The sequence below is a fragment of the Cnephaeus nilssonii genome, assembly GCF_951640355.1.
Source record: "Cnephaeus nilssonii genome assembly, chromosome: 5".
NCBI lineage: Eukaryota > Metazoa > Chordata > Mammalia > Chiroptera > Vespertilionidae > Cnephaeus > Cnephaeus nilssonii.
The window spans coordinates 7097339-7124400 of NC_137076.1; the positions used below are offsets into that span (position 1 = coordinate 7097339).

General features: G+C 56.1%; 1 protein-coding gene and 1 pseudogene across 2 annotated transcripts in view; one reads left to right on the top strand and one right to left on the bottom strand.

The window, feature by feature from the left end:
• LOC307100408 (glyceraldehyde-3-phosphate dehydrogenase-like) overlaps positions 1–27062 on the bottom strand; it is a 1087365-nt pseudogene that overhangs the window by 582399 nt on the left and 477904 nt on the right. The gene's annotated exons all lie outside the window — the stretch shown is intronic.
• On the top strand, positions 1329–26931 carry RASGEF1C (RasGEF domain family member 1C; the record flags this gene model as incomplete). Its single annotated transcript, XM_079772464.1, has 10 exons — positions 1329–1391; positions 5781–5903; positions 6852–6989; positions 10176–10250; positions 15937–16026; positions 21355–21457; positions 21928–22007; positions 22087–22182; positions 26202–26297; positions 26854–26931. The coding sequence occupies 10 exons, from the start codon at positions 1329–1331 to the stop codon at positions 26929–26931; spliced, it is 942 nt and encodes a 313-aa protein (XP_079628590.1).

Consider the following 27062-nt stretch of genomic DNA (forward strand, 5'->3'; position numbering starts at 1 on the left):
GCCACTCAGTGTATATCCTATATAATAAAAGGCTAATATGCAAATCATCCCCTTGACCAGGAGTTCGGCCAACAGGCAGGCTGGCCAACCACCCATGTCCCCTCCCCCTGGCAAGGCTGGCCAGACCCCACCTATGCACGAATTCATGCACTGGGCCTCACACACACACACATACACACACACACTGAGTGGCTAGATTATTATGCATTCAGAGATCATAATAATCTGGCCACTCAGTGTATATATCTATATATATAGTAACTATCTATCTGTATATCCACATCTATATGTACATCTATATCTATATCTATCCTCAGCCATTAATTTTGTGGTTTCTTAAAATCAGGAGTCTTGACTTTTGTTGAAGATAATTCTATGATATTGCTCCTTAGACTATTAACAATATGAATCATATTAATGGATTTCCTGATATCAGGTCCAGGGTGAGGGTGAGGCAAACAATAAGACACAAAATTTGTCCATATGAATATCAAGCCATCCTTGCATTCCTGAAATAGGAACAACTTGGACATGATATATTACATTTTAATATAGTTGTATTAGCTACCTATGCTGTGCAATAAGTGATTATAAACTTGGTAGCTTAAAACAACACACATATATTAACTCATAGTGTCTGTGGATCCAGAGTTCGGACATGGCTTAGTTGGGTTCTTGCTTGTGTTCGCCAGGACCAGGTCCTCATTTAGAAGCTCAACTGGGAATGGGTTTGCTGTTCTACTCAGGTGGTTGTTGGCAACATTAAGTTCTTCGTGGTTGCAGGACTAAGAACTAAAGTATTTTGCTGGTGGTTGGCTGGAGTCTGCCCTCAGCTTCTGGAAGCCACTGCAGTTGCTAGGGACCATTGCCATATTTTGCCACATAGCTTCCCCACCATGTCCTCTTGTTCCATCAAGCCAGCAAAGAGAGCCTCTGGAGTAAATTTGCTAGCAACATGGGTTTCATATGACAGAACCCTGGCAGTGATATTTCATCACCTTTGCCATATTCTGTGGGTTAGAAGAAAGTCAGAGTTCCATCCACTCTCAAGGATATGAGTACCAGGAGACAGGATCGCGGGCATCCTGGAGTCTGTCCCTCACTGTGGTGTGGGAGTAACATCTTGCCACGTGTGCTTTATCTCAGTGATCACCACTTTGGCCAAACCATTTTCAGAGTAAGTTGCTGGAGTTCCGCCGGAAGCGGCTCCTGTCAGTGTAGGGCTCCAGTGTTTGGGCTGCGGTTTCCGCGCACCGGCTGCGCCCGGCCGGGTCAGGCTTGGCCGGAGGAGCCGGAGAGGGGACCTCGAGCTTAAACCGGGCAACGACATGGACATTCTGAAGTCAGAGATCCTCCAGAAGCGGCAGCTGGTGGAGGACAGGAACCTGTTGGTGGGAACTCATACAACTTAACAAAAGGAAGATAAACAATCCAATCAAAAAATGGGCAATGGACCTAAATAGATACTTTTCGAAAGAAGACAGAAGGAAGGCCAAGAGACACATGAAAACATGCTCAGAGTCACTAATTATCCGAGAGATGCAAATCAAAACGACAATGCGGTACCATCTCACACCTGTCAGAATGGCTATCATCAACAAATCAACAAATGACAAGTGCTGGCGAGGATGCGGAGAAAAAGGAACCCTCGTGCACTGCTGGTGGGAATGCAGACTGGTGCAGCCACTGTGGAGAACAGTATGGAGTTTCCTCAAAAAACTAAAAATGGAACTCCCATTTGACCCTGTGATTCCAATTCTAGGAATATATCCCAAGAATCTAGAAACACCAATCAGAAAGGATATATGCACCCCTATGTTCATAGCAGCACAATTTACAACAGCTAAGATTTCGAAACAGCCTAGGTGCCCATCAGCAGATGAGTGGATTAAAAAACAGTGGTACATCTACACAATGGAATACTACGCTACTATAAAAAAGAAGGAATTCTTACCATTTGCAACAGCATGGATGGAACTGGAGAGCTTTATGCTAAGTGAAATAAGCCAGTCAGAGAAAGACAAATATCACATGATCTCACTCATTTATGGAATACTAGAAGCCCGGTGCATGAAATTCGTGCATGGCGGGGGGTTGTCCCTCAGCCCAGCCTGTACCCTCTCCAATCTGGGACTCCTGGAGGGATGTCCAACTGCCCGTTTAGGCCCGATCCTGGTGGGATCGGGCCTAAACGGGCAGTCGGACATCCCTTTCACAATACAGGACTGCTGGCTCCCAACTGCTTGCCTGCCTGCCTTCCTGATTGCCCCTAACCGCTTCTGCCTGCCAGCCTGATCACCCCCTAACCACTCTGCTGCCAGCCTGATTGATGCCTAATTGCTCCCCTGCCAGCCTGTTTGCCCCCAACTTCCCTCCTCTGCCGGCCCAGTCACCCCTAAATGCCCTCTCCTGCAGGGTTGATCACCTCCAACTGCCCTCCCTTGCAAGCCTGGTCCCTCTCAACTGCCCTCCCTTGCAGGCCTGGTCCCTCATAACTGCCCTCCCTTGCAGGCCGGGTGCCTCCCAACTGCCCTCTCCTGCTGGCCATCTTGTGGTGGCCATCTTGTGTCCACATGGGGACAGGATCTTTGACCACATGGGGGCAGCTATATTGTGTGTTGCAGTGATGATCAATCTGCATATTACTCTTTTATTAGATAGGATAGAGGCCTGGTACAGGGGTGGGGGCCAGCTGGTTTGCCCTGAAGGGTGTCCCTGATCAGGGTGGGGTTCCCTTGGGGCGTGGGGCAGCCTGAGCGAGGGGCCTGTGGTGGTTTGCAGGCTGGCCATGCCCCCTGGCAACCTAAGCAGAGGCCCTGGTATCTGGAATTTATTTACCTTGTACAATTGAAACTTTGTAGCCTGGAGCGAAGCCAAGCCTGCTGTTCCCTCCCGGGCGGCAGCCATTTCTGTGGCAGTTAATTCATCTTCTACAATTGAAACTTTGTAGCCTTAAGCGGGTGAGCCCGGCCAGGGTGTGCGGAAAGCTTTGCTTCCCCTGTTGCTGCCGGCAACCCTGGCCTGCTCTCTCAAGCTCCATTCTGCCGCCATTTGTTTGAATTTGTTTACCTTCTATAATTGAAACTTTGTAGCTTGAGTGGAGGCTTAGGCCTGGCAAGGGCAGGCAGAAAGCTTGGCTTCCTCTGTTACCTAGGAAACCTTGCTCTCTGTGGCTGTAGCCATCTTGGTTTGGGTTAATTTGCATACTCGCTCTGATTGGATGGTGGGCGTGGCTTGTGGGCGTGGCTTGAGGGTGTGTCGGAGGTATGGTCAATTTGCATATTTGTCTATTATTAGATAGGATAATGAACAACATAAACTGATGAACAAAACAGATCCAGAGGCCAAAACCGGTTTGGCTCAGTGGATAGAGCATCGGCCTGCGGACTGAAAGGTCCCAGGTTCGATTCCGGTCAAGGGCATGTACCTTGGTTGCGGGCACATCCCCAGTAGGGGGTGTGCAGGAGGCAGCTGATTGATATTTCTCTATCATCGATGTTTCTAACTCTCTATCCCTCTCTCTTCCTCTCTGTGAAAAATCAATAAAATATATTTAAAAAAAAAAAAAAACAGATCCAGAGACAGAGAAGCAGCGATCAGACTGTCAAACCTCAGAGGGAAGGTATGGGAGGTTGGGGGTAAGGGGGAGAAATCAACTAAAAGACTTGTATGCATGCATATAAGCCTAACCAATGGACACAGACAATAGCGGGGTGAGGGCATGAGTGGAAAGGGTTGGGAGTAATGGGGGGGATGAGGACACATATGTAATATCTTAATAAATAAATTAAAATAATAATAATAATAATAAAAGAGTAAGTTGCTGGAATCATGCTCATCCCCTAAATACACCAACATCTCCTCAGAACAAGGACCTTCTCCTACAATACCTCACTCCAGGTGTCACATGCATGAAACAACATTAACACAGGAGCGAGTTCTCATATATAGCCCCTATCCAGCTTTCACCAGCTGCCCAGTGATGTCCTTTTCAGCCTTATTTTTACATCCAGGATCCAATCAGTGGTAGCATCATGCTTGTTTGCCATGTCTTTCAGTCTCTTCATCCACAACGGTGCCTCTACATTTTTTGTTCATCTTTCCTGACGTGTTTTAAAGCTTCCACGTCAATCTTCTCCTGTAAGCAGATTTGTTGGGCTCTTTTCCTTAAAATCTGATTCAGGATAGAGTTTTGAGTTGAAATTGTTTTAAAATTGCAGACTGGAATGTGTCTCTAGGAAGAGAAATCCGCCCACCTTCCAACTGCCCATGCTGTGCCCTCCTGCAGGCCGAGCACCCGCAGCAGCGTGTGGGAGGGGTGCCAGGAGGATGGGCGGGCAGGGCATCGCATGCTGGACTCCAGCCTCAGTTTCCTTTCCCGCCCCTCCTTCAGTTCCCTTCTGGCCACTGTGACTGTGCCTCCCAGGGGGCTGCGTCCTGCTCCCCCAGCCTCTGGGCCTGGCCCTATGCACCTGGCTTTGCCCCCGGGACCCCTTCTTTTAGCCACGACGCCCACGAGTCCATTTCACTCAGGCCCCAAAGATTCCATGGTGAACCAGAGGCTGCAGAAGGCATGCAGGTCGCTGAGCCGGAGCTTGAACCCACTGCTTCCGCACTGAGTGACTGCTCCCACCGTCAGGACCACTCTGGGCTTCAGACAGCAAATGGGGCCCCTAGTGCTCTGTCTTCTGCCCAGTGGGTGCCCACTGTTGTGTTCACTTCCTTCCCTTCTTGCAGAGCCAACATGCCTTCCTCGCTCTCAGTAATGCAGGGAGGGCGCCTAGCCTCCTCTGCCAGGCAGTGCTCCTGGGGCCAGGCCTGCAGACAGGGGCCCTCCCAGGTGTGTCCAGTTCCATCATCCTCAGAGCCCAGGGCTCCTCCACCAAGGGTGCCCCCAAGGACCGCGCCCAGAAACTCAGCCAGGAAGAGTCTGATGAACTAACCTGTGGTAGGCCCACGAATTTGGGGGCACCTCCGTTATATATTTTAAAATAAAGCTGACACAGGCTCAATCATTGCCAGTTAAAGGCCTTTCCATCCTGTGCCAGGGATCATCCTAATTGGCGAATTCCTACTTTCCATGCAACGGCTCTCGCCAAGGACCAGAAGGACCAGCCTCTGGGAGTCAGCTAACTACTGCCCATGCAGAGTGAACAGTTACTTGATTCGTTAGGTCAGTAAATTGCTCATTTGTTCTTAAATCCAGACAGCATTCAAAAGTGCCAGAGTCTGGCTACATAATGATGCAATGACCTTGACTGAAGCACGGTGCAGTACCAGGATGGTGTACCTGTGGCCTCAGAAAGTTCTCACAGCAACTACCACTGACTTGACAGATGAGAAAACAGAGGCTCGGTGACATCAAAGGACTTCCCAGGGTCACCAGCCAGTGTGGACCGTGGAGTTCGCTTGGTCTATGGCAGTGGTCGGCAAACTCATTAGTCAACAGCCCAATATCAACAGTACAACGACTGAAATTTCTTTTGAGAGCCAAATTTTTCAAACTTAAACTTCTTCTAACACCACTTCTCGTTGAATGGGTGTGCAATGGTGTTTCTTCCTAAATATCAACAGAATTCACTAGGGAAGCCACCCGAACCTGATGGTGGGTGGCCCGCCCGGGGGTGGGGGACAGCAGAATGAGCTCTCCTCCACCAGGCGTGGGGAGACCACGGGGCTGGGACTGGTTTGGGGCCTGGCGGTGGGGGGTGGGGGGGGGCTGAAAAGCAGGTCTCCTCCCTGCCCTGGTGAACACAGACCACCTTGTCCCATGTCCCCAGAAAGCCTACATCTTCACCTTCCTGCTGAGCTCCCGCCTCTTCATCGAGCCCCGGGAGCTGCTGGCCCGGGTCTGCCAGCTGTGCATCGAGCAGCAGCAGCTGGACGAGCCAGGGCTGGACAAGGTGCGGGCCTCTGGTTGGACTGGCAGGCCCTCCCGCATCAGCCCTCGGGGAGGCAGCGCTGTCCCCACCCCCTGAAGAGCCCACAGGAGGGTTGTGACTTGCCTGAGGTCCAGAGGCAGAGGGAAGGCTTGGCATCTCCCACCCAGGGGACTGCTGTCCAGCCTTGAGCTCACACCAAGCCCAGACCCGGCCGCCCTGCGGCCTGTGCAGGGCTTCCGGCCCCAGCACACTCCCCCCCCCCCCCCCCCCCTCTGTGGGCCAGCCTTCCCTGGGGCCCGTCCCTGGCCACTCGGCCTGTGACTGTTCATGCAGGTGCCGTGGGGCCTGCGCTACAGTGATGGAAACCCAACTACAACTGGCCTAAGGCAAAGGCCCTCACTGGCTCCCGTAAATGCAAAATCCCACGTCCCGCTGGCCCCAGGGGTTCACATGGCCTCCTTCAAGCACCGTCCTTCCGTCCTTCCCGCCCAGCTCACTCCTGCTCAGGCAGGTCCGACCTGCTCCCTGTGCGCCAGGCTCTCCACCTGCCCTTCCGTAGGGCCCGGGAACGGCCTGATCTCATTGGCTTAGCCTGGGGCACATGACCACCGCTGTGCAGGATGAGGGGTGCTGTGCCCTGATTGGCAGCACTGATCTGCGCCCACTACTGGGGGGCTCAGCAGTGTGACCCCCACTGACTGGGGAACAGGGAGACTCCAAAGGCAGCTCGGATGTGTCACCACAGAAAGGAGGATGCATGCACTGGGAAAACAGGTGACTCACCCCACATGTGGGTGCCCCCTCTGCTCCGGGGTCAGCCCCCTCCCCGCACCTCTCCAGGGAAAGCATTGCGAGCCCCCGGCAGCCAGGCTGCGCCCAGGCACCCATCAGGCCGAGTGGCTGAGGCGGTGGCCCATGCGGGCCCAGCACCCCTCACCGGGTGTGGGCGCCCTGAGCCTTGCCTCGCAGGCCCGGGTCCGGAAGTTTGGCCCCAAACGGCTCCAGCTGCTGGCGGAGTGGACCGAGACCTTCCCGCGGGACTTCCAGGCGGAGTCGACCATCGGGCTCGTGAAGGACGTGGTGGGCCGCCTCGCCCGCTGTGACGAGGTGGGCGCGCCCTCACTGCCCGGAGCCTGCTCCCCACTCTGCTCGCTCAGTCCTGAGCATCAGCCCGCTCCGCCCGGCAGGCCCTGCGGAGTTGGCAGAGAATCCAGGCTCCATCCTGCCCCTCTCCTGCCTTGCTCTCATCATTGTCACCCACGGCAGGCGAGGGGAGACCCTCAGCTCTGTGGTTGCTGGTCAGGCCGTTGGTCTGCCAGCGGTAGGCCAGCCTGGCAGGGCCGCCTGGGCCTCGGGCCACAGGCCTCCCCCTCCTGTCCCTGCGCCGCACCAGGACTGGCGGGCAGTCAGCCCCCCTGGACCAGGCCCTGCCGGACAAGCTAACAGCAATGGAGGGAGTAACAGCCACGGGCTGCTGTGTTATGCTGGGGCTCCAGCCTCCGGGGTGATTGTAGGTCCTGCAGGAGGAGCAGAGGAGGAGAGGAGGCTCCTGTGGCTCCAACCTGACCCCAGAGTCTGGGCCACCCTTGCACCCCAGGGTCCTGGAGGCAGCCAGTGTGCTGGCCATCAGGTGCCTCTGCCACCATGCCCGGCCCAGCGCTCCCCGCTGGGTTACTCTGGGAAAGGCATTCAAAGTCTCGAAGCCTCACTTTTCTATGGTAACAGGACAGAAATCCCCCAGGATGTGGTGGTGGTGGGGGGGCACCTTCAGAAGGGGCAGGTTTAGCGGCACCAGAAGCGGCTCCGTGGCCGGCACTGGCGTTGTCTTACCTGGAGGGAGAGAACGTCAGGGTCAGTGCACATCAGTTGCCCTGGGAGGAGCCTGACCGTGGCAAGCTGGTAGCTAGCGCTGTGCCCCAAGGTGCGCCTGGGCATGGCAGAGGCAACTGCATGTTAGCAGAGGAAAACCGCTAAGGCCGCTGGGCATCGGGGAGCCATAGCCCAAGGTCAGCTCAGAGAGGGAAGCCCTGCCCCGGGTCACTTCACATAGCAGGCAAGTGACTTGGCTGTTCAGGCACTTGGTGAGATGGTGATCTCCTCTGCACCCCCTGGTCCATCTGGGAGTCGAGATGCTTGGTTGGGATGCAGCAGGAACGGGGCCGGGTGCTCAGTGAGTGGATTGGTCAGGTGGGGCAGGAGTAGAAGCAGGGAGAGGAGATGCTGGCTGACTGGCTGGATAAATAGATGCTACTCTAATGGGTGGGTGGAGGGGGAGGTAGATGTTTGGGTAGTTGGATACGCAGGTGGATTTATGGGGTGAGTGGACATGGGAAGATTGATGGCTAGGTGGCGGGTGGGGATGGATGGATAGGTGGATGGGAGGGTGTGTGGATGGGTATGTGAGTGGGTATGTGTGGTGTGGGGATGTTGTGGGGGTGGATAGATGGATGGGAGGGTGTGTGGATTGGGAGGTGAGTGGGTATGTGTGGTGTGGGGATGTTGTGGGGGTGGATAGATGGGTGGGAGGGTGTGTGGATGGGGAGGTGAGTGGGTATGTGTGGTGTGGGGATGTTGTGGGGGTGGATAGATGGGTGGGAGGGTGTGTGGATGGGGAGGTGAGTGGGTATGTGTGGTGTGGGGATGTTGTGGGGGGTGGATAGATGGGTGAGTTCATGGGTGTGTGGGCGGGTAACCGTATAAAAGGGGCAGTGCACAATAGCAGATTGTGGAGAAGAGATAGGTGCAGGGGTGGATGGATGGAAGAAATAGAGGGTACATGAGGGGATGAGAACTCAGTCTCTTGCTTCTTCTCCCTCCCCCCCCCCCCCCCCCCCCGCGAGGCCTTCAGCAGAGGTGAGGTCTAAGCCATTGACAAAACATGGCTGTCTGCCCTCACCAGGCTGCCTCTGCCATGGGCTCAGCCATTTCAGGGGCAGGCCCTGCCGTCCGGTCCTAGTGGCGGGCGGGGGGGTGGGGGGAGAGGAAGTCCTAGTGGTGGGGGTGGGAGAGTTGCCTTGAGAAGCCATGCCTCCTCACGGACGGCCGCCCTCCCTCCCGAGAACCTGCCAGCGCTGTGCTGAGAAATCCTCTCTCACACCCGTGGGAAGAAGGAAGGTACAACTGAGACCTGTGAGTGGGCTGTTAAGAGCAGACATCCACCAGTTTGGGTTTTGGGAGCAGAAATAGTTCATTCAGGACATTTTCCAACCCTTCCCCTGGGGTACACTTAAGTGTGCTGAGTGGTGTGAGCTGGAACCAGGGTTCCCCCCCCCCACCCCACCCCCCCCCCCCACACACACACACAGGCCCCGGCAGGGCCCCCAAGCGTCTTCATGACCCCAGGTTGTCCATCCACAGAAAGCTCTCACTCCAAGGGAAGGGCCTGAGCCGGTTGGGGCAGGGCCAGCCAGGCCTCTCCAGAGGTCCCTGGCTCCGGAGCAGTTCTCAGCAACCCGGGGTGAGAACAGAGGGCGGAAGCTCCAGCCCTGCCCAACTCTGACCCCTGGCCGGCAGGCGAGTTCTGGGACAGAACTGGGTTCAAATCCTGGGTCTGACACCACCCGCTGTGGGATCCTCGCACAAACTAGTGCCTTCTCCACCCGGGCCTCAGCCTCCCCACCAGGACTCACTGCGCCCACCCCCAGCTTTCCCAAGGAGCCCAGGCCCTGGATGCCTCAGCCAAGCCTGCAGCGCGGGGTCCTGGAAGATGCCGCAGCCAAGGGGCCTCCCCAGGGAGAGGGGCAGGGGGGGAGGTTTTTCCTGTGACACCTCCACCTTACGGGTTCCTTGCTGTTTTCCAGGCACTGTACTCAATGCTGACGTGCACTCTCATCTTCCCTCACCCGCCAGGCGGTGCTGTTATTATTCCCTTTTCACAAACAAGGGGGCTGTGATATGCCAGGAGTCACACAGCAGGAGGGACAGAGCCAGGACCCAATTCTGACCCAAACTCTCCACCACCAGGCCTCCCCTGGAGGGAGCAGGTCATCAGTTCCCCGATTCCAGCCTGGTTTCCGGGGTAGCACATCCCACGGGCACTCCCAGGGGCCTTTGCCCGGGGCCCCATGCTCAGAGGCAGCCCTGGGCGTGGGAAAGGAGGTCTGCTGGGCTCCGTGACCACCCAGAACGGGGTTGCAGAGCCCTCCTGAGAAGGGCATGCGCCCAGAGACCCTCCTGGGGTAGGCTGGCGGCAGGGAGATGGAGGAGGGAGATGGAGGGAGCACCCTGCCAGGCCTCCAGCGGGCACCCCGTCCCCATACCTTTCTCAGACTCCTCCTCTTCCTCCCGGTGCAGGCACGGCTGCGACACATCGGGCCTGAGGAGTTGGTCCAGGCTTTTGTAAACAAGGACCCTCTGGCCAGCACAAAGGTAGAAGGCCCTTGGACGGGCTGTCCCTGCAGTGACCCACTGTCCCCTGTGTGTGGGGGTGGGGGGGGGCGGGGGGGGGCGACCCTCCTAACATCAGCTGAGCCAGCTTCCTAGGGATCCAGGACCGGCGACCCCAACTGGGTGCGTTTCGGTGGACGAGGGTTCCCTCCAGCGGTCACTCTGAGAAGTGCAGGCTGGTGCGCGCTGCCCAGGGAAGCTTCCCTCTGAGGGTGGAGTGGCCCTTGGGCCAAGTGCGCAGGACGAGGTCCACACACAGATTTCAGAGCCTGCCCCGCCCCTTTCAGAGCCCAACCAGCAGGGGGCCTAGTGCTTATCACGGGGTCAAATGAAACCAGAACTGGAAACAGCGTGTGTCCTGCCCAGCACCTGGTAAAAGACGTGCACTTACATATGCGATTGCACTTCACTGACGAGATTAGCAGAGGTAAGCACTGCACCTGTGTAGGGAAGGAACCCTCTCACCCACGGTTGGTGGGGAAATTGGCACAGCCACTTTGGAGGGCAGTGTGGCAACAGCATCAGCACTTGAAAGGTACACCCTGGGCCCCAACTTCCCACACCTAATAATTTATCCACCAGATATACACACCCAAGCACATACACATAGATGTACACACAGAGTTGAGATAAACCGTGTTTATTATGTCCAAAGGCTGGAAGCAACCTACCTTATCATCCATAGAGACTGGATTTAAAATTTTAGTACACCCATTCATTCTATGTATGTTATGCAACTGTTAAAAAGAATAAAAGCGCCTGTAAGTATGGAGTGATCCCAAGAGGTGTTGGTGAGAGAGGGAAGTAGAGTGAACATCAGTGACAAGGCGTGTGGCCATTTGTAACAATAACAAAGGGAGGGTGCGTGATACGTAGCCACTTGCACAAGCAAACCTGTGGCGACATCTCTAAGAAGACTGTCCCTGCAGGGAACCGGGGTGCGGGGCGGGGGGGGGGGGGGGGGGGCAGACTTGGCCACTCTTTGCTGACTTTTGTTTCTCAAGCATTATTTGGCCATTTTCAAGCTTTTATTATTATTATTATTGTGAAGTACATCGAGATTACACGTGACACGTATTTGCCCGCTCTGTTGTAGATGAAATGTGTGCTGTCTCTGGCCTCTTGCCATTATAGGTATTGCCGCTGTGAACATTCTCCCACGTTCCCGGTGCACAGGGGTGCACATTTTCCTAGGCCGTCAGTCCGCAAGTGTTTTGGTCTCAAGACAGCTTTCCACTTTAAAAAATTATGGAGGATCCCAAAGAACTTTGGGTTATGTTGATTTTTCTGTACTGATATTTATCATTAAAATGGCCATCATATTCGCTATTAAAACGGATAACTTTTTAACTTATTTATTTATTCATAATAACCCACTATATATTGACATAACTATATTTTCCAAAATAAAAAAATTATTTTTTACTTTTCCAAAATAAAAAAAAAAAAAGAGTGACATTGTTTTACAGTATTTTTACAAATCTCCTTAATGACTGATTTAGAAGACAGCTGAATTCTCTTATCTGGTTCTGCATTCAATCTCTTGACATTATTGGTGGAAAATCTAACCTCCAAAAAGTATGTAGTTGGAAAAGGGAGGGGTATTTTACAGCCATCCTATATAATAAAAGGATAATATGCAAATTGTCCCCTCGGATATTCGACCGACCTGGAGTTCAAATGCTCGCTATTATGTGCACTGACCACTAGGGGGTGGCACAGAACAAAGCAAGGCCCCAGCCATCAGCTGGCAGCCGGGGGAAGGAAGGCCCTGGCTGGCAGCCAGAAGGCCCCGATCGGCCCTGATCACCAGCCAGGACTAGGGACCCTAACTGTGCATGAATTTCGTGCACCAGGCCTCTAGTTTTAGATAACTGGGAATGTTCTTTGATGCTACGCTGCAACTCGGCGAGTGGTAGTTTTTAAAGATTAACTGCAATGTGCAATATGAAAATACATCAGTGGACTTTCTGAGCTCTATTACATTAAATCCATTGGGCTGTCTTGCGTCTTGAGTAGCTCCCTTTTGCCCATGCGTGATTTCATAACATTATACCTTGGTCATTTGGACAATATGGCTCCACTGAATCAAGCTGATCCTCCAAACGTTGGCACATTTTATTATACCAGATTTTAAAATCATATTCATTAAACACACTTACTGATCTCATCTATAATAATAAAAGCGTAGTATGCTAATTAGACTGGACCTCCTTCCAGACGTCCTTCTGGACAAACTTCCAGACGAAGCTGGGGCTGCAAGGGAATCCTGGGTCCTGGGTGCCTACTGGTGGCCAGAGTGAAGCCCTGGTCCCAGGTGCCTGCTGGCAGCCAGAGAGAAGCCCGGGTCCCAGGTGCCTGCCAGTAGCCGGAGGGAATCCCGGGTCCTGGGTGCCTGCTGGTGGCTGGAGGGAAGCCCGGGTCAAGGGGCCTTGCTGACAGCGGGGGGGAAGCCTGGGTCCTGGGTACCAGAGGGAAGCTGGTGCTGGCAGCCAGGGGAAGGAAGGCCTACTCTTGCATGAATTTCGTGCACCGGGCCTCTAGTTAAAAATAAAAAAGTCCTTACCCATGGGAAGCTGTCGAGCTCCCAGAGGTAGACACGTATTTTACAAGTTCCCAATTTCCTTTGGAAAACTTGAACTTTATCATTGGCAACAAATACTATCAATTGTTCTCTGAAGGGACAGGTTCAATTTGTTCATTTTCAAGACAATCTCAGCCAAATACTGACGTCTGAATAACCATATTGGGTCAGACCTGCTTTCAAGTAAAAACTGTCCCCGGAGCACCGTGCTGGCCCACAGGTCACTCACACAGGGTTTTTCCTAAGACCACCACCCGACTTCAGTGTGGGCAGAGACCTCGCAAGGTCAAAATTTAATAGAATTGAAAAGTTTGTCTCCTCGGGGACATTCTCAAGTCACGCTCGCTGCTTTTCTTTCCCTGTGCGTGCAGCAGGGAAGAACACAACAACAGCCGCTCCACCCGGGCGAGGGGGCAGCGATTTCCCCCGTCATTCTCTGACGCATCCCTGGTGTCCACGTGAGAAGGCAATAACATCGTGTAAATACGAAAATGGTTTTGCCCTTGTGAACCCACAACACTCTGGGAGCGGGTGCCCTGGGATATGCCTAGGAGAGAAGGACGGCCTCCCTCACAGGGGAGCACACGGCCAGCCTTCCAGGAGATGCCAGGTGCGGCTGCGCCCACTCACCCTGCCACAGGGAGTTCCTCTTGCGCTGCGTCCTCACTGACACTTGAAATTGTCAGATTTCTTCATTTTTGTCAAACTGTTAAGTGAACCATCTTTTCATGGGTTTTGGACATTCTTGTTTTCTCTCCTGTGAAATGCTTACCCCTGACTTCCATCCAGTTTTCTATTGGGGATTTGTCTTTTTCTTAAGGATGTTTATGAGTTTTTGCGTTAGATAATTTCCTTTGTCAACCAGATGTACTGCGAATTGTCCTCTCCTAGTTGGTGGCTTTGGTTTTCATTTTCATTATTATGTCTTTTGATCGGTGTGTGTTCTTAACTTAAGCCTAGTGAAATTTACTAAACTTTTCCTTCATGGTTGTTGGTGAGTTTCTTCAGATATATTCCCGGAGTGGAATTGCTGGGTCATAAGGCAGTCCCATTTTTAATATTTTGAGGGGCCTCCATTCTGTTTCCCAATCTGCAGCCCAGAAACAGTGCACGAGGGTTCCCTTCTCTCCACATCCTTGTCAAGACTTGTTGTTTGTTGACTTATTGATGATAGCCATTCTGACTGGTGTGAGGCGATATCTCATGGTGGTTTTCATTTGCATCTCTCTGAGGATTAGTGATGTTGAGCATCTTTTCATATGTCTAATGGCCATCGGTATGTCCTCTTCTTTACTGTTTTGTAATTTATATTTTTCCAGGAATTGGACCCTTCCTCCCAAGTTTTCACATTTATAGACAAAGTTATTCACAATTTTCTCTATGTTTTCAATTTTTATCTGATTTTTTTTTTTTTGCCTTCGTATTTTGAAGCTGTGTTGTTAGGTGCAGACAAGTTTAGACTTGTGACATATTCTCGATAACTTGACCCTTTTATCATTATACAACTACCCTTTAATCTCTTCCATTGCTTTTCGCCGTGGAGTCTGTTTTGTCTACTATTAACACATCAATGTGGTGTTTATCGTACGTATTTTTCTATTTTCTTACTTATCTCCTTAGGTTTGGGGTGTGTCTCTTGCAGCTAGCATGCACCTGGGTTTGCATTGTGGTGACGGTGGTTACTGCTGAGTGTGGGTCTGTGTGCGCTGTCTGCTCGCGTGCCTTCGGTGGCCCCCGTACCTTCCTGTTCCTGTTTGTCTCCTCTCTTCACTTTGCTTGGATAGGTCCCCCAGTCCCTCCTCTCCCCTGTTTATTGAAAGTCACCTCTCAACTGTAACGTGTACATTTCAGTTTAATTTTTTAAATGGTGGTGTATTTATACAGTGGAATGTTCTACAGCAATTGAAAAATTTCCAAAGGATATGGTACGGTACATGAAAAGTTCACATGGAAAAATATGGAAATATATCCAGTTACATACCAGAAGGAAGATACAGTCGATTTTCACTATTCATGGTAGTTATGTCCTACAAGCTTGTCGGGAACTCTGCATCAGCAAACACCCATTGCTCCTAAGGGAAACGCAGGGTTAGGTTCCTTGCGAGCCTCTCATCCCAACGTTTTCATCAACCAATCAACAAAGAGCCTTATTTTATGTGCGTTTCTGTTTAAAGACGTCTTCTTTAATAAATATTGTTCATTCCGTGACAGTGAACTCATGGCCAACAGCACTCTGACTCATGCCTGAAAGCTCACCTCACGCCTCCCTGCCCTTCGGGCACCACACGCTTTCTGCTTAGGGGCCCAGGACAGCCCCGCAGCACTGCGCTGGGCACAGGAAGCGTGAGGTCCCCAGACGCCCGCTGGACGGCAGGAAGGACACGTGTCAGCACGGAGCTGAAGCAAGAAGGCCAGGCAGCATCTCGCTTCACCTCAGCATGTGCTGGGTGACTCCAATATTTTGCCACTCTGCACACGTCCATGAGTGAGAGGGAAAGTCAGGCATCATTTTGGGGGTTACAAATAAATTTTTAGGGAGTAGGTAGAGCCACAAATACAGAATCTGTGAATAATGAGGATCGACAATTACATAAAATATTGATATACACTGAGTGGCCAGATTATTATGATCTCTGAACGCACAATAATCTGGCCACTCAGTGCATATATATATATATATATATATATTAGAGGCCTGGTGCATGAATTCGTGCATGGGTGGGGTCCGGCCAGCCTGGCCATGGGGAGGGGACATGGGCAGTTGGCCGGCCTGCCTGCTGGTCAAACTCCTGGTCGAGGGGACAATTTGCATATTAGCCTTTTATTATATAGGATATACACTGAGTGGCCAGATTATTATGTGTTCAGAGATCATAATAATCTGGCCACTCAGTGTATGTCATATTACATTACATCTCTACGTGTATAGAAAAAAGACTAGAAGATGAGCATCAGTTCATTGGTGTTTGTGGATGGTTTTGAGGTTTCGACATTTTCCACATTGTCTATCATGATCGTGAACTGACCTCATGTTCCGAAAATCATTGACCAGAAGGCTGAGTGTAGGCCTTTCATCTCTCCTAGCCCTGTTTCGATGAGAAGACCAAGAACCTGGAGGCTTACGTGAGATGGTTCAACAGATTGTGCTTCCTCGTGGCCACTGAGGTCTGCATGGTGCGTAGAACCCGGGACATGAGCAGGCGTGGCAGAGGCCCTGGGCGGGAGGAGCTCCCTGGGAGGAGCCAGAAGGGCTTCTTGAGCCATCTGTCCCCAAGCCCGGCCAGGCCAGGCACCCTCCGGGACACCAGCTGTCACCTGGCTTGCCTGCCGTGACATTTCCCCTCTGGGCAGAGCCAGCACGGACCCACCAGCCTCTAGCAGAGGGTGTCAGAGGCTGCTGGCTACACGGTGCCTGCCTGCTGGGCCGCCGGGCCTGCAGCCGCGTTGTGTTTGGCTCCCTCAGATTTAGAGTCAGAAATGGCCCAGCCTTTAGGTAGAAATGGCCCAGGCTTTAGGTAGAAATGGCCCAGCCTTTAGGTAGAAATGGCCCAGCCTTTAGGTAGACGTGGCCCAGCCTTTAGGTAGAAATGGCCCAGCCATTAGGTAGAAGTGGCCCAGCCTTTAGGTAGAAATGGCCCAGCCTTTAGGTAGAAATGGCCCAGGCTTTAGGTAGAAATGGCCCAGGCTTTAGGTAGAAATGGCCCAGCCTTTAGGTAGAAATGGCCCAGGCTTTAGGTAGAAATGGCCCAGCCTTTAGGTAGAAGTGGCCCAGCCTTTAGGTAGAAATGGCCCAGCCTTTAGGTAGAAATGGCCCAGCCTTTAGGTAGACATGGCCCAGGCTTTAGGTAGAAATGGCCCAGCCTTTAGGTAGACATGGCCCAGCCTTTAGGTAGAAATGGCCTAGGCTTTAGGTAGAAATGGCCCAGCCTTTAGGTAGACATGGCCCAGCCTTTAGGTAGACATGGCCCAGGCTTTAGGTAGAAATGGCCCAGCCTTTAGGTAGACATGGCCTAGCCTTTAGGTAGAAATGGCCCAGCCTTTAGGTAGAAGTGGCCCAGCCTTTAGGTAGAAATGGCCCAGCCTTTAGGTAGACATGGCCCAGCCTTTAGGTAGAAGTGGCCCAGCCTTTAGGTAGACATGGCCCAGCCTTTAGGTAGACATGGCCCAGGCTTTAGGTAGACATGGCCCAGGCTTTAGGTAGAAGTGGCCCAGCCTTTAGGTAGAAATGGCCCAGCCTTTAGGTAGAAATGGCCCAGGCTTTAGGTAGAAATGGCCCAGGCTTTAGGTAGAAGTGGCCCAGCCTTTACGTAGAAATGGCCCAGCCTTTAGGTAGACATGGCCCAGGCTTTAGGTAGAAGTGGCCCAGCCTTTAGGTAGAAATGGCCCAGCCTTTAGGTAGACATGGCCTAGCCTTTAGGTAGAAATGGCCCAGGCTTTAGGTAGAAGTGGCCCAGCCTTTAGGTAGAAATGGCCCAGGCTTTAGGTAGACATGGCCCAGGCTTTAGGTAGACATGGCCCAGCCTTTAGGTAGAAGTGGCCCAGCCTTTAGGTAGAAATGGCCCAGGCTTTAGGTAGAAGTGGCCCAGGCTTTAGGTAGAAGTGGCCCAGCCTTTAGGTAGAAATGGCCCAGGCTTTAGGTAGAAGTGGCCCAGCCTTTAGGTAGAAATGGCCCAGGCTTTAGGTAGACATGGCCCAGGCTTTAGGTAGACATGGCCCAGCCTTTAGGTAGAAGTGGCCCAGCCTTTAGGTAGAAATGGCCCAGGCTTTAGGTAGACATGGCCCAGCCTTTAGGTAGAAGTGGCCCAGCCTTTAGGTAGAAATGGCCCAGGCTTTAGGTAGACATGGCCCAGCCTTTAGGTAGAAGTGGCCCAGCCTTTAGGTAGACATGGCCCAGCCTTTAGGTAGACATGGCCCAGGCTTTAGGTAGACATGGCCCAGCCTTTAGGTAGAAGTGGCCCAGCCTTTAGGTAGAAATGGCCCAGGCTTTAGGTAGACATGGCCCAGCCTTTAGGTAGAAGTGGCCCAGCCTTTAGGTAGACATGGCCCAGGCTTTAGGTAGACATGGCCCGGGCTTTAGGTAGAAATGGCCCAGCCTTTAGGTAGAAGTGGCCCAGCCTTTAGGTAGACATGGCCCAGCCTTTAGGTAGACATGGCCCAGGCTTTAGGTAGACATGGCCCGGGCTTTAGGTAGAAGTGGCCCAGCCTTTAGGTAGAAATGGCCCAGCCTTTAGGTAGACATGGCCCAGGCTTTAGGTAGACATGGCCCGGGCTTTAGGTAGAAATGGCCCAGCCTTTAGGTAGAAGTGGCCCAGCCTTTAGGTAGACATGGCCCAGCCTTTAGGTAGACATGGCCCAGGCTTTAGGTAGACATGGCCCAGCCTTTAGGTAGAAGTGGCCCAGCCTTTAGGTAGAAATGGCCCAGCCTTTAGGTAGAAGTGGCCCAGCCTTTAGGTAGACATGGCCCAGGCTTTAGGTAGACATGGCCCAGCCTTTAGGTAGAAGTGGCCCAGCCTTTAGGTAGAAGTGGCCCAGGCTTTAGGTAGACATGGCCCAGCCTTTAGGTAGAAGTGGCCCAGCCTTTAGGTAGACATGGCCCAGGCTTTAGGTAGACATGGCCCGGGCTTTAGGTAGAAATGGCCCAGCCTTTAGGTAGAAGTGGCCCAGCCTTTAGGTAGACATGGCCCAGCCTTTAGGTAGAAGTGGCCCAGCCTTTAGGTAGAAATGGCCCAGCCTTTAGGTAGACATGGCCCAGGCTTTAGGTAGAAGTGGCCCAGCCTTTAGGTAGACATGGCCCAGGCTTTAGGTAGACATGGCCCAGCCTTTAGGTAGAAGTGGCCCAGCCTTTAGGTAGAAATGGCCCAGCCTTTAGGTAGACATGGCCCAGCCTTTAGGTAGACATGGCCCAGCCTTTAGGTAGACATGGCCCAGCCTTTAGGTAGAAATGGCCCAGCCTTTAGGTAGACATGGCCCAGCCTTTAGGTAGAAGTGGCCCAGCCTTTAGGTAGAAGTGGCCCAGCCTTTAGGTAGAAGTGGCCCAGGCTTTAGGTAGAAACGGCCCAGCCTTTAGGTAGAAACGGCCCAGCCTTTAGGTAGAAATGGCCCAGCCTTTAGGTAGACATGGCCCAGCCTTTAGGTAGAAGTGGCCCAGCCTTTAGGTAGAAATGGCCCAGCCTTTAGGTAGAAGTGGCCCAGGCTTTAGGTAGAAACGGCCCAGCCTTTAGGTAGAAACGGCCCAGCCTTTAGGTAGAAATGGCCCAGCCTTTAGGTAGACATGGCCCAGCCTTTAGGTAGACATGGCCCAGGCTTTAGGTAGACATGGCCCAGGCTTTAGGTAGACATGGCCCAGCCTTTAGGTAGACATGGCCCAGCCTTTAGGTAGACATGGCCCAGGCTTTAGGTAGACATGGCCCAGGCTTTAGGTAGACATGGCCCAGGCTTTAGGTAGACATGGCCCAGGCTTTAGGTAGACATGGCCCAGGCTTTAGGTAGACATGGCCCAGGCTTTAGGTAGACATGGCCCAGGCTTTAGGTAGACATGGCCCAGGCTTTAGGTAGACATGGCCCAGCCTTTAGGTAGACATGGCCCAGGCTTTAGGTAGACATGGCCCAGGCTTTAGGTAGACATGGCCCAGGCTTTAGGTAGACATGGCCCAGGCTTTAGGTAGACATGGCCCAGGCTTTAGGTAGACATGGCCCAGCCTTTAGGTAGAAATGGCCCAGCCTTTAGGTAGAAATGGCCCAGCCTTTAGGTAAACATGGCCCAGCCTTTAGGTAGAAATGGCCCAGCCTTTAGGTAGAAATGGCCCAGCCTTTAGGTAGACATGGCCCAGACTTTAGGTAGAAGTGGCCCAGGCTTTAGGTAGAAATGGCCCAGGCTTTAGGTAGAAATGGCCCAGCCTTTAGGTAGACATGGCCCAGCCTTTAGGTAGAAATGGCCTAGGCTTTAGGTAGAAATGGCCCAGCCTTTAGGTAGACATGGCCCAGCCTTTAGGTAGACATGGCCCAGGCTTTAGGTAGACATGGCCCAGCCTTTAGGTAGACATGGCCCAGGCTTTAGGTAGACATGGCCCAGGCTTTAGGTAGACATGGCCCAGCCTTTAGGTAGACATGGCCCAGCCTTTAGGTAGAAATGGCCCAGCCTTTAGGTAGACATGGCCCAGGCTTTAGGTAGAAGTGGCCCAGCCTTTAGGTAGAAGTGGCCCAGCCTTTAGGTAGACATGGCCCGGGCTTTAGGTAGAAGTGGCCCAGCCTTTAGGTAGAAGTGGCCCAGCCTTTAGGTAGAAGTGGCCCAGCCTTTAGGTAGAAATGGCCCAGCCTTTAGGTAGACATGGCCCGGGCTTTAGGTAGAAGTGGCCCAGCCTTTAGGTAGAAGTGGCCCAGCCTTTAGGTAGAAGTGGCCCAGCCTTTAGGTAGAAATGGCCCAGCCTTTAGGTAGACATGGCCCGGGCTTTAGGTAGAAGTGGCCCAGCCTTTAGGTAGAAATGGCCCAGCCTTTAGGTAGACATGGCCCGGGCTTTAGGTAGAAGTGGCCCAGCCTTTAGGTAGAAGTGGCCCAGCCTTTAGGAGCTAGGAGACTGCACATTCCAAGTCCAGTCTGGCTTCTCAGGGGAAGTAGGAAGACCTGGCCGGTCTGAACCGACAGGCATGTCAGCGAAACGCGTCCGTCAGCCAGGCCTGCTCTTCCTCACAGCAGAGCCCCCTCAGGCCACCCCCCCCCCCCCCACATCAGGGGCGGCCGGGCCACTTGTCATAGGGAAGGACTGCAGGCAGCGCGTGTGCCCGGGGCGGGGGGGGGGGGGGGGCTCTCCAGAATCAGATGCTGCGCCAGCGTGGGGAGCAGGGGCTCACGGGGTGAATGCCTGTGGCACGGGAGAGGAAGAGGCCTGGCCAGAGGGAAACGATGGCCTTGACGCCTCTGCGTGCGAGTGTCCTGTCCCAGGGCCCGCCTCGCTCGGCCGCCGGCACAGTCACCTGCTCCCTGGAGGGCCAGGGCATGCCGGGAGGCAGGGCTGTCTGCGGGGTTCGGGGGGCACGTCTCTGCAGACACACAGCATGCTGCCGGGGGCCGTCGGCTCAGGCCCGGTTTATCTGGGTGGGAAGAGCTCAGGTGGGGCCTGGAGTGTCCCTGGCAGGGGCGTCGGGTTTACCTGAGAGGAGTCGGCATCCACATTGGCGATGGCGTGTGGTCAGGGGTCGGGTATGGGGCTGGGGAGAGCCAGCCTGATGCTGGGAGGAAGGAGAAGGAGCGAGCGAGCTTTCTGCTTTTGGCGGGGCATTGCGCTGGCCGGGAAGAAAGGGCCTCCCTTGCTGGAAGTGCCCCCCCCCCCGCCCCCCCCAAGCCCTCGCTGGCAGTGGGCCTGCGTGCGCTGCTCCGGGCGAGCCCGAGGCTGCCGATGGCCCAGATCACACATCCCAGCCATCAGCAGGGCCTGGCCGGTGGGCAGGGTGTGGTCAAGGTAGGACGGGGACCCCTCACTGCGGAGGCTCAGGTGCTGTCCCCAGCTGCCCAGGAAGAAGCGGAGGGCCCAGGTGATGGAGTTCTTCATCGACGTGGCCCGCGAGTGCTTCAGCATCGGCAACTTCACCTCCCTCATGGCCGTCGTCTGTGAGTAGCTGGCCCGGGTCCAGCCCCGGGCAGGCGGGCGCAGGCACCCAGGCAGGCGGGCTGCCAGCCAGGGCTCTCCTCTGAGCAGAGAGTGCGTGCCCGCTGGGCCCGCATCCCCACCCCAGAGGTCCAGGAAGGGTGCCGACTGTGAGGTGGGCTCAGCCCCCTCAGGGTGCCTGGTGAGGGTGTGGCAGTATGTCCCCAGATCCTGGGAGAGCAGGACCCAACGCTGGCCCTGGCACCGTGAGGGGCCCGTGTGCGGAGGACTGGGACGGGGCCTGCACAGGCAGGAGCCAGGTCACCCCAACACGGCGCCTCCCTGCTGCCTGCTGGCCGAGGCTGCGGCAGACCCCAGCCCAGGTCAGGCTGAGGCTCAGAGGCTGGGCAGGGGCCCCCACAGAAGCCTCCCCCGGGGCAGTGATGGGACTGCAGCCAGGGGCAAGCCTCCCCAGCTCGGCCTCCCCCTGCAGCTGGCATGAACATGAGCCCCGTGTCCAGGCTGAAGAAGACCCGGGCCAAAGTGAAGACAGCCAAGCTGTTCATCCTGGAGGTGAGCACGGTTGTCGGCAGCCAGGTGACGCCCGCCTTCCCCAGGGACCGTGCCCAGCTGTGTCCCTGTCTCCTTCCAGCACCAGATGGATCCAACCGGGAATTTCTGCAACCACAGGACAGCCCGGCGAGGGGCCGCCCTCCGCTCCCTGACCGCCCATAGCAGCCGGGAGAAGGTGGGCCAGAGGCGTGCCCCGTCTTCCAGGCTCCTGCCTGCTCTAGACCACCTTGTCCGGGTGGGCTGCATCAGAGGACCTGGACGCTAACTCCCAGGGCACCTGGTCCCCCCCCCCCCCCCCGCCCCCTGCACTTCCATAGCATGTGTAACAGACATGCTGCCGTCTCCAGTGCGGGGAACTCGCCACCTTCCCAGACAGACCTGCCCACCCCCCAGCAGCTCCGGCTGACCGGAAGTGCTTCCTTATGCAGCTGCAGTCACACCTCTGGGGTCGACCTCTCCGGAGGGCCACACAGGGCGATCCTGCTCCCTTTTCTACCCGCCAGTCCTTCAGAGCCCCCAGGCCCCTCCCGCTCTCCTCTGCGTCCGCAGCCAGGCCTGCCCGGCTGTATACTGGTCTCCAGTCCCCTCCCCACGTGGGCCCCTTCGGACCCTTTGTGGGAGTCCCTTCTCTTTCAGATCAAAGTGTGGTGGGGCCAAGTGCAGAGGGTCTCACACCTCCTTGTTCTAAACTCAACACCTTCACGGATGTGGCCTCAGCTCACGCGGACATTTCCGGCGATGCTGGACCCAGGCTTCTTGCTCCCTCACGCTGCCTTTTCACAGGCCTGTTCTCGTGCATTCGCATTTGGGGCCTTCGCTGACCCTGAGCAATTCCATTTCTCCGCATTCTCCCAGCGGCCTCGGCTACAAGGGGCAGGCACAGGCCACGGACCACAGGGACCCTCCGGCCTAGAGCCTGTCGCCGGCCAGTGACCGGCATGGCTCACGGGAAACACCACGACCGGCCGGGCCCTCGGTCTGGTCTTGGCGGGAACTTGGGTGGCACAGGGCCCGGCATGGCTTGTGGGGGTCTGTTCTCAGCGGCTGTTCTTGAAATGCAGTCACTCTGGCGTTGTATTGGATGGATACCAGCGGTCAGGTTTGGGGAGCAGGCCAAGACCCCCACACTCCTAACCAGCTGGCCCTTCCTGTCCAAGCTGTGGGCACTTCACCAACTCTGGCCCCAGGAGAGCTGGGGAGGGGGGGGGGCAGCGTTCAGCAAGGCAAGACTCCAACCCCAGCACCGGCAGCCTGCCCCCCCCCCCCCCACGTCAGGGAGCTGGAAAACGGGGCAGCGGGAACAGGGCCACATGAGGGCCAATTGACCTCCATCCTCCGTTTAATTCTGGCGACTATTCTGTGGGGTGGCTTCAGCGTTGCCATTTCCCCGGTTAGAAGACTCTCAGAGAGGAGACGTCACTTGGCCCGTCCCATGGCGAGCAGGCAGAGCCAGGAACCAGACCCTAACCTGTCTGGCTCGGAATCTTGTGATCTGTGCGCACCTCCGTGCCTCTGACCCCCAGGTCAGGCCCGGGGGTCCCGGCTGACGGCCCAGGGGGCGGGCTGTGGGTGGGCTGTACAGCACTGGCCGCAGCCTTTGGTCTGAGGTGTCAGGCATGACCCTGGCGCTCTGCCCTGTTTCTCTCATCTGCGCGGAAGCAGGTGGCCTTGGGGCAGAGTGGACACATTGGGGCTTCCCGTTCCTGCACCCAGAGCCCCCTTCCAGCTATGGGGTGCTGGGACACAGAGCGTTTAGGTCTGTGCTGGAGGTGGCCGACTCACAGAGCCCTGTGTTCACTGCATTCCTCTAACTTCAGAGAGACATGGACCAGGGCTAGGCCCACAGAAGCCGTTTCATAGACGGATGGGAGGCTGGAGGGTGGGTGGGTGGATGGATGGATGGAGGAAGGATAGAAAAATGGATATATAGAAGAAATGGTGGAAGGAAGGAAGGAAGGAAGGAAGGAAGGAAGGAAGGAAGGAAGGGAGGGAGGGAGGGAGGGAGGGAGGGAGGGAGGGAGGGAGGGAGGACGGGAGGAAGGAAGGAAGGAAGGAAGGAAGGAAGGAAGGAAGGAAGGAAGGAAGGAAGAAAAGGGAGGGAGGGAGGGAGGAAGAAAAGGGAGGGAGGGAGGGAGGGAGGGAGGGAAGAAGGAAGGTGGGAGGGAGGGAGGGAGGGAGGGAGGGAGGAAGGAAGGAAGGAAGGAAGGAAGGAGGGAGGGAGGGAGGGAGGGAGGGAGGGAGGGAGGGAGGGAGGGAGGGAGGGAAGAAAGGAAGAAAGAAAAGGGAGGGAGGGAGGGAGGGAGGGAGAGAGGGAGGGAGGGAGGGAGGGAGGGAGGGAGGGAGGGAGGGAGGAAGGAGGGGGAGATGCTCTCACAGTCCCCCGGTGCCTGCAGCTGAAACTTTAAAGCCGGGAGGTCTCAGTGGTCACTTGTGCTTTCTTCCTGCCTGTGGCCGGCTCCCATCTGCCCCGCCCTCTCCCCCGCCTCACCCCTCCCCTTCTCTACAGGCCCACTCTACAGAGCATCTCCGGTGACCTCCAGGCGGGGCTGGGTCAGCAGCGAGGCACTCGGTCCGCCACTGTTGCTCCCGTGACGGGGCTGTGAGTGGAGGCTCTGGGGAGCACGGGTGGGACTGAAGCAGCGCAGGGCCGGCCAGGCCTTCCTCGCTCCGTGGTTGTTCCTGAGACTCTCCTGCTGCCCGAGACCAGGCCTGAATGTGTCCCACACGCCTCCCTTCCCCCAGCTCTGCCGCCGGCACAGCAAGACCGCGACCGACCGACCGACCGACCGACCGGGGCAAGTGCTGGGGGACAGACAGGAATCCAGGGCGCCGGTCCCCCGGCTGCAGTCTCGGCACTGAGAGCTCGGCGGCCCGGGAGGCGCCTGGTCCCCGTCTCCCTGCTAACTCTGTCTCCGGTCCTGGGCCTGGTGGTCACCGCTCGTGCCTTTGGGCCAGGACCTGCCACTCCACGGGCCTCGGTGTCCCCGTCTGCCCTGCCCGCTGAGCCGCCCAGGCTCTGTGCCTGCAGAGCGGTCAGCGCCCAGGTCCACACCTCAGAGCCTTAGTGACTCGAATGGGGCGCAGGTGGGGGTGGGCTCAGGCCCCTGAACCAGAAACGTCCAGGCCTGGAGTCTGGTCCCCGGGGGCCGGGCTGGCCTGGCAGCATGTGCCCAGCTCTGGACCCGGGGGCAGAGCCGGGGGCTAGCCTCCTGGGGCTGCGCACAGGAGCTGGCGGCCTCGGACAGAGCACGTTCCGTGCCGGGTGCCCCACACGCCGGGCGCCAGGGCGGCCTCCCTCCGGCGGCTCCAGGACCCTCCCCGCTTTGGTGGCCTCGGGGCTCCGTGGCTCGTGGCCACATTGCCCCCATCTCTGCCTCCGCCTCCACACGCCATCTTCCCTGTGTGGGTCCAAAGTCCCCTCTCTTTCCGAGGACATCAGTCACTGGATTAGACCCCGCAGAGCCAGTGTGACCTCCTCGTAACTTGATTCCACCCTAAAAGACTAGCTCCAAATAAGGTCCCCCAGGATGTGGGACACCAGCATATCTTTGTGGGGACACAGTTCAAACCAGGACACAGGGTGGAGGCGGCTGCTTCTCCAGGGTGTCCCGAGCTGAGAGCAGGGGTCTCGGTTCTCCAGGGCTCGGCAGAGAGGGAGGGAGGAGCAGCACGGTCTGGCAGTGAGGCGGGGCCCGCGGGCTGAGCTCAGCAGCCCCGCCTTCAGCAGCTGCGGCCACGCGCTTGGCCCCCCTCGCACCGCGAGTTCAGATCTTCGGCACCAAGAAGGACAGACAATGACAAGCTGTTAAACACGCATTTAAAAGGAGGCCGCAGGTGACCCCACGCCATATGGATGGACTCTGTGCTCAGCGTGCTCCGTCCGCCCCCAGCAGGAGAGGGAGGAAATGTTCCAGGGCCACCGTCTACAGTAGGAGCTCAGTCAGCGCCGGGCCTGATGGGGCCTGGGAGGAAACCGTCTGGCCTCAGGGAGAGAGGCTGTGCCCCCTTCCTTGGTGTTTCCACGTTGCCCCCGCTGATGTACACTAAGCAGCCTGGACCCCACGCAGCCCCGAGGCCCGGCTAAGGCCGGCCAGCTGTGCCCAGGAAGTCTCTCCCGCCCTGTGTGGCCTGGGGATGCACCCGAGGTCCCGGGCTGGGGTGCTGGCAAGGGCTGACCTACCCTGTCCCTTCCAGACCGTCATTCCCTTCCTCAGCCTGCTCGTCAAAGACATCCACTTCCTCAACGAGGGCTGCGCCAGCCGCCTCCCCAATGGACACGTCAACTTTGAGGTAGGGCCCGGGGCCCAGGGGTCAGCCAGGACGTCCCAGCTCCGCCAGCAGGAGTGCTGGCCTGGCCACAGTTCACCACAAGGTCAGGCAGGTGGGTCTCCCCACCCACATCCTCCGCAGGAAACTGGGGCTCCAACCGGCGAGGTGCTGACAGGCGGCACAGGGCGCAGTGCGGGGGGCCAGGGGAGGCCCCCAAAGGAGGGCCCTGAGCAGCAGGAGGAAGTCGATGGGGGGCAGAAGGGGCACAAGGGACGTTCACCACAGTCAGCTCAAGTGTCCTGTCCTCCAGGAGGCCCCTGGCCTCCCAGGCAGAGGGCGACCCTGCAAAACAGGCCGGGCATCCCTTGGTCACACTGCTGCAGGCCCAGGCTCCTCAGAGCCAGGCAAGGCTGCTCCGCTCTGTCCCTCGAGCCCCCACGCAGGCCGCCCAGCACACATGGCTCTAAGGGGCTGTGGGTGCGGGGCTGACGGCAGGCAGTCACTGAGTCAGACAGGGGAGCACACCACGCAGCAGTGGCACCCCCAATCCGCAGGAAGGGGGGCTCTTCTCCCACAGGAGGGCCAGGCCCCTGGTGCGGGCCCCACCCAGCCTCCAACTCCAAGGGCCGTCAGTCCTGGGCTGGCCCTGCTCTGAGCCTCAGTCTCTCCTCCTGTAAAACCAGGCTCCCACCAGGCAGCACAGCGGGCCGAGGAGGGCCTGCCGGGCAGCTGGGGAAGGGCTCTGCGGTGCCCTCGGGTGACGGGCCCCAGCAGGCCCCGGGCCTC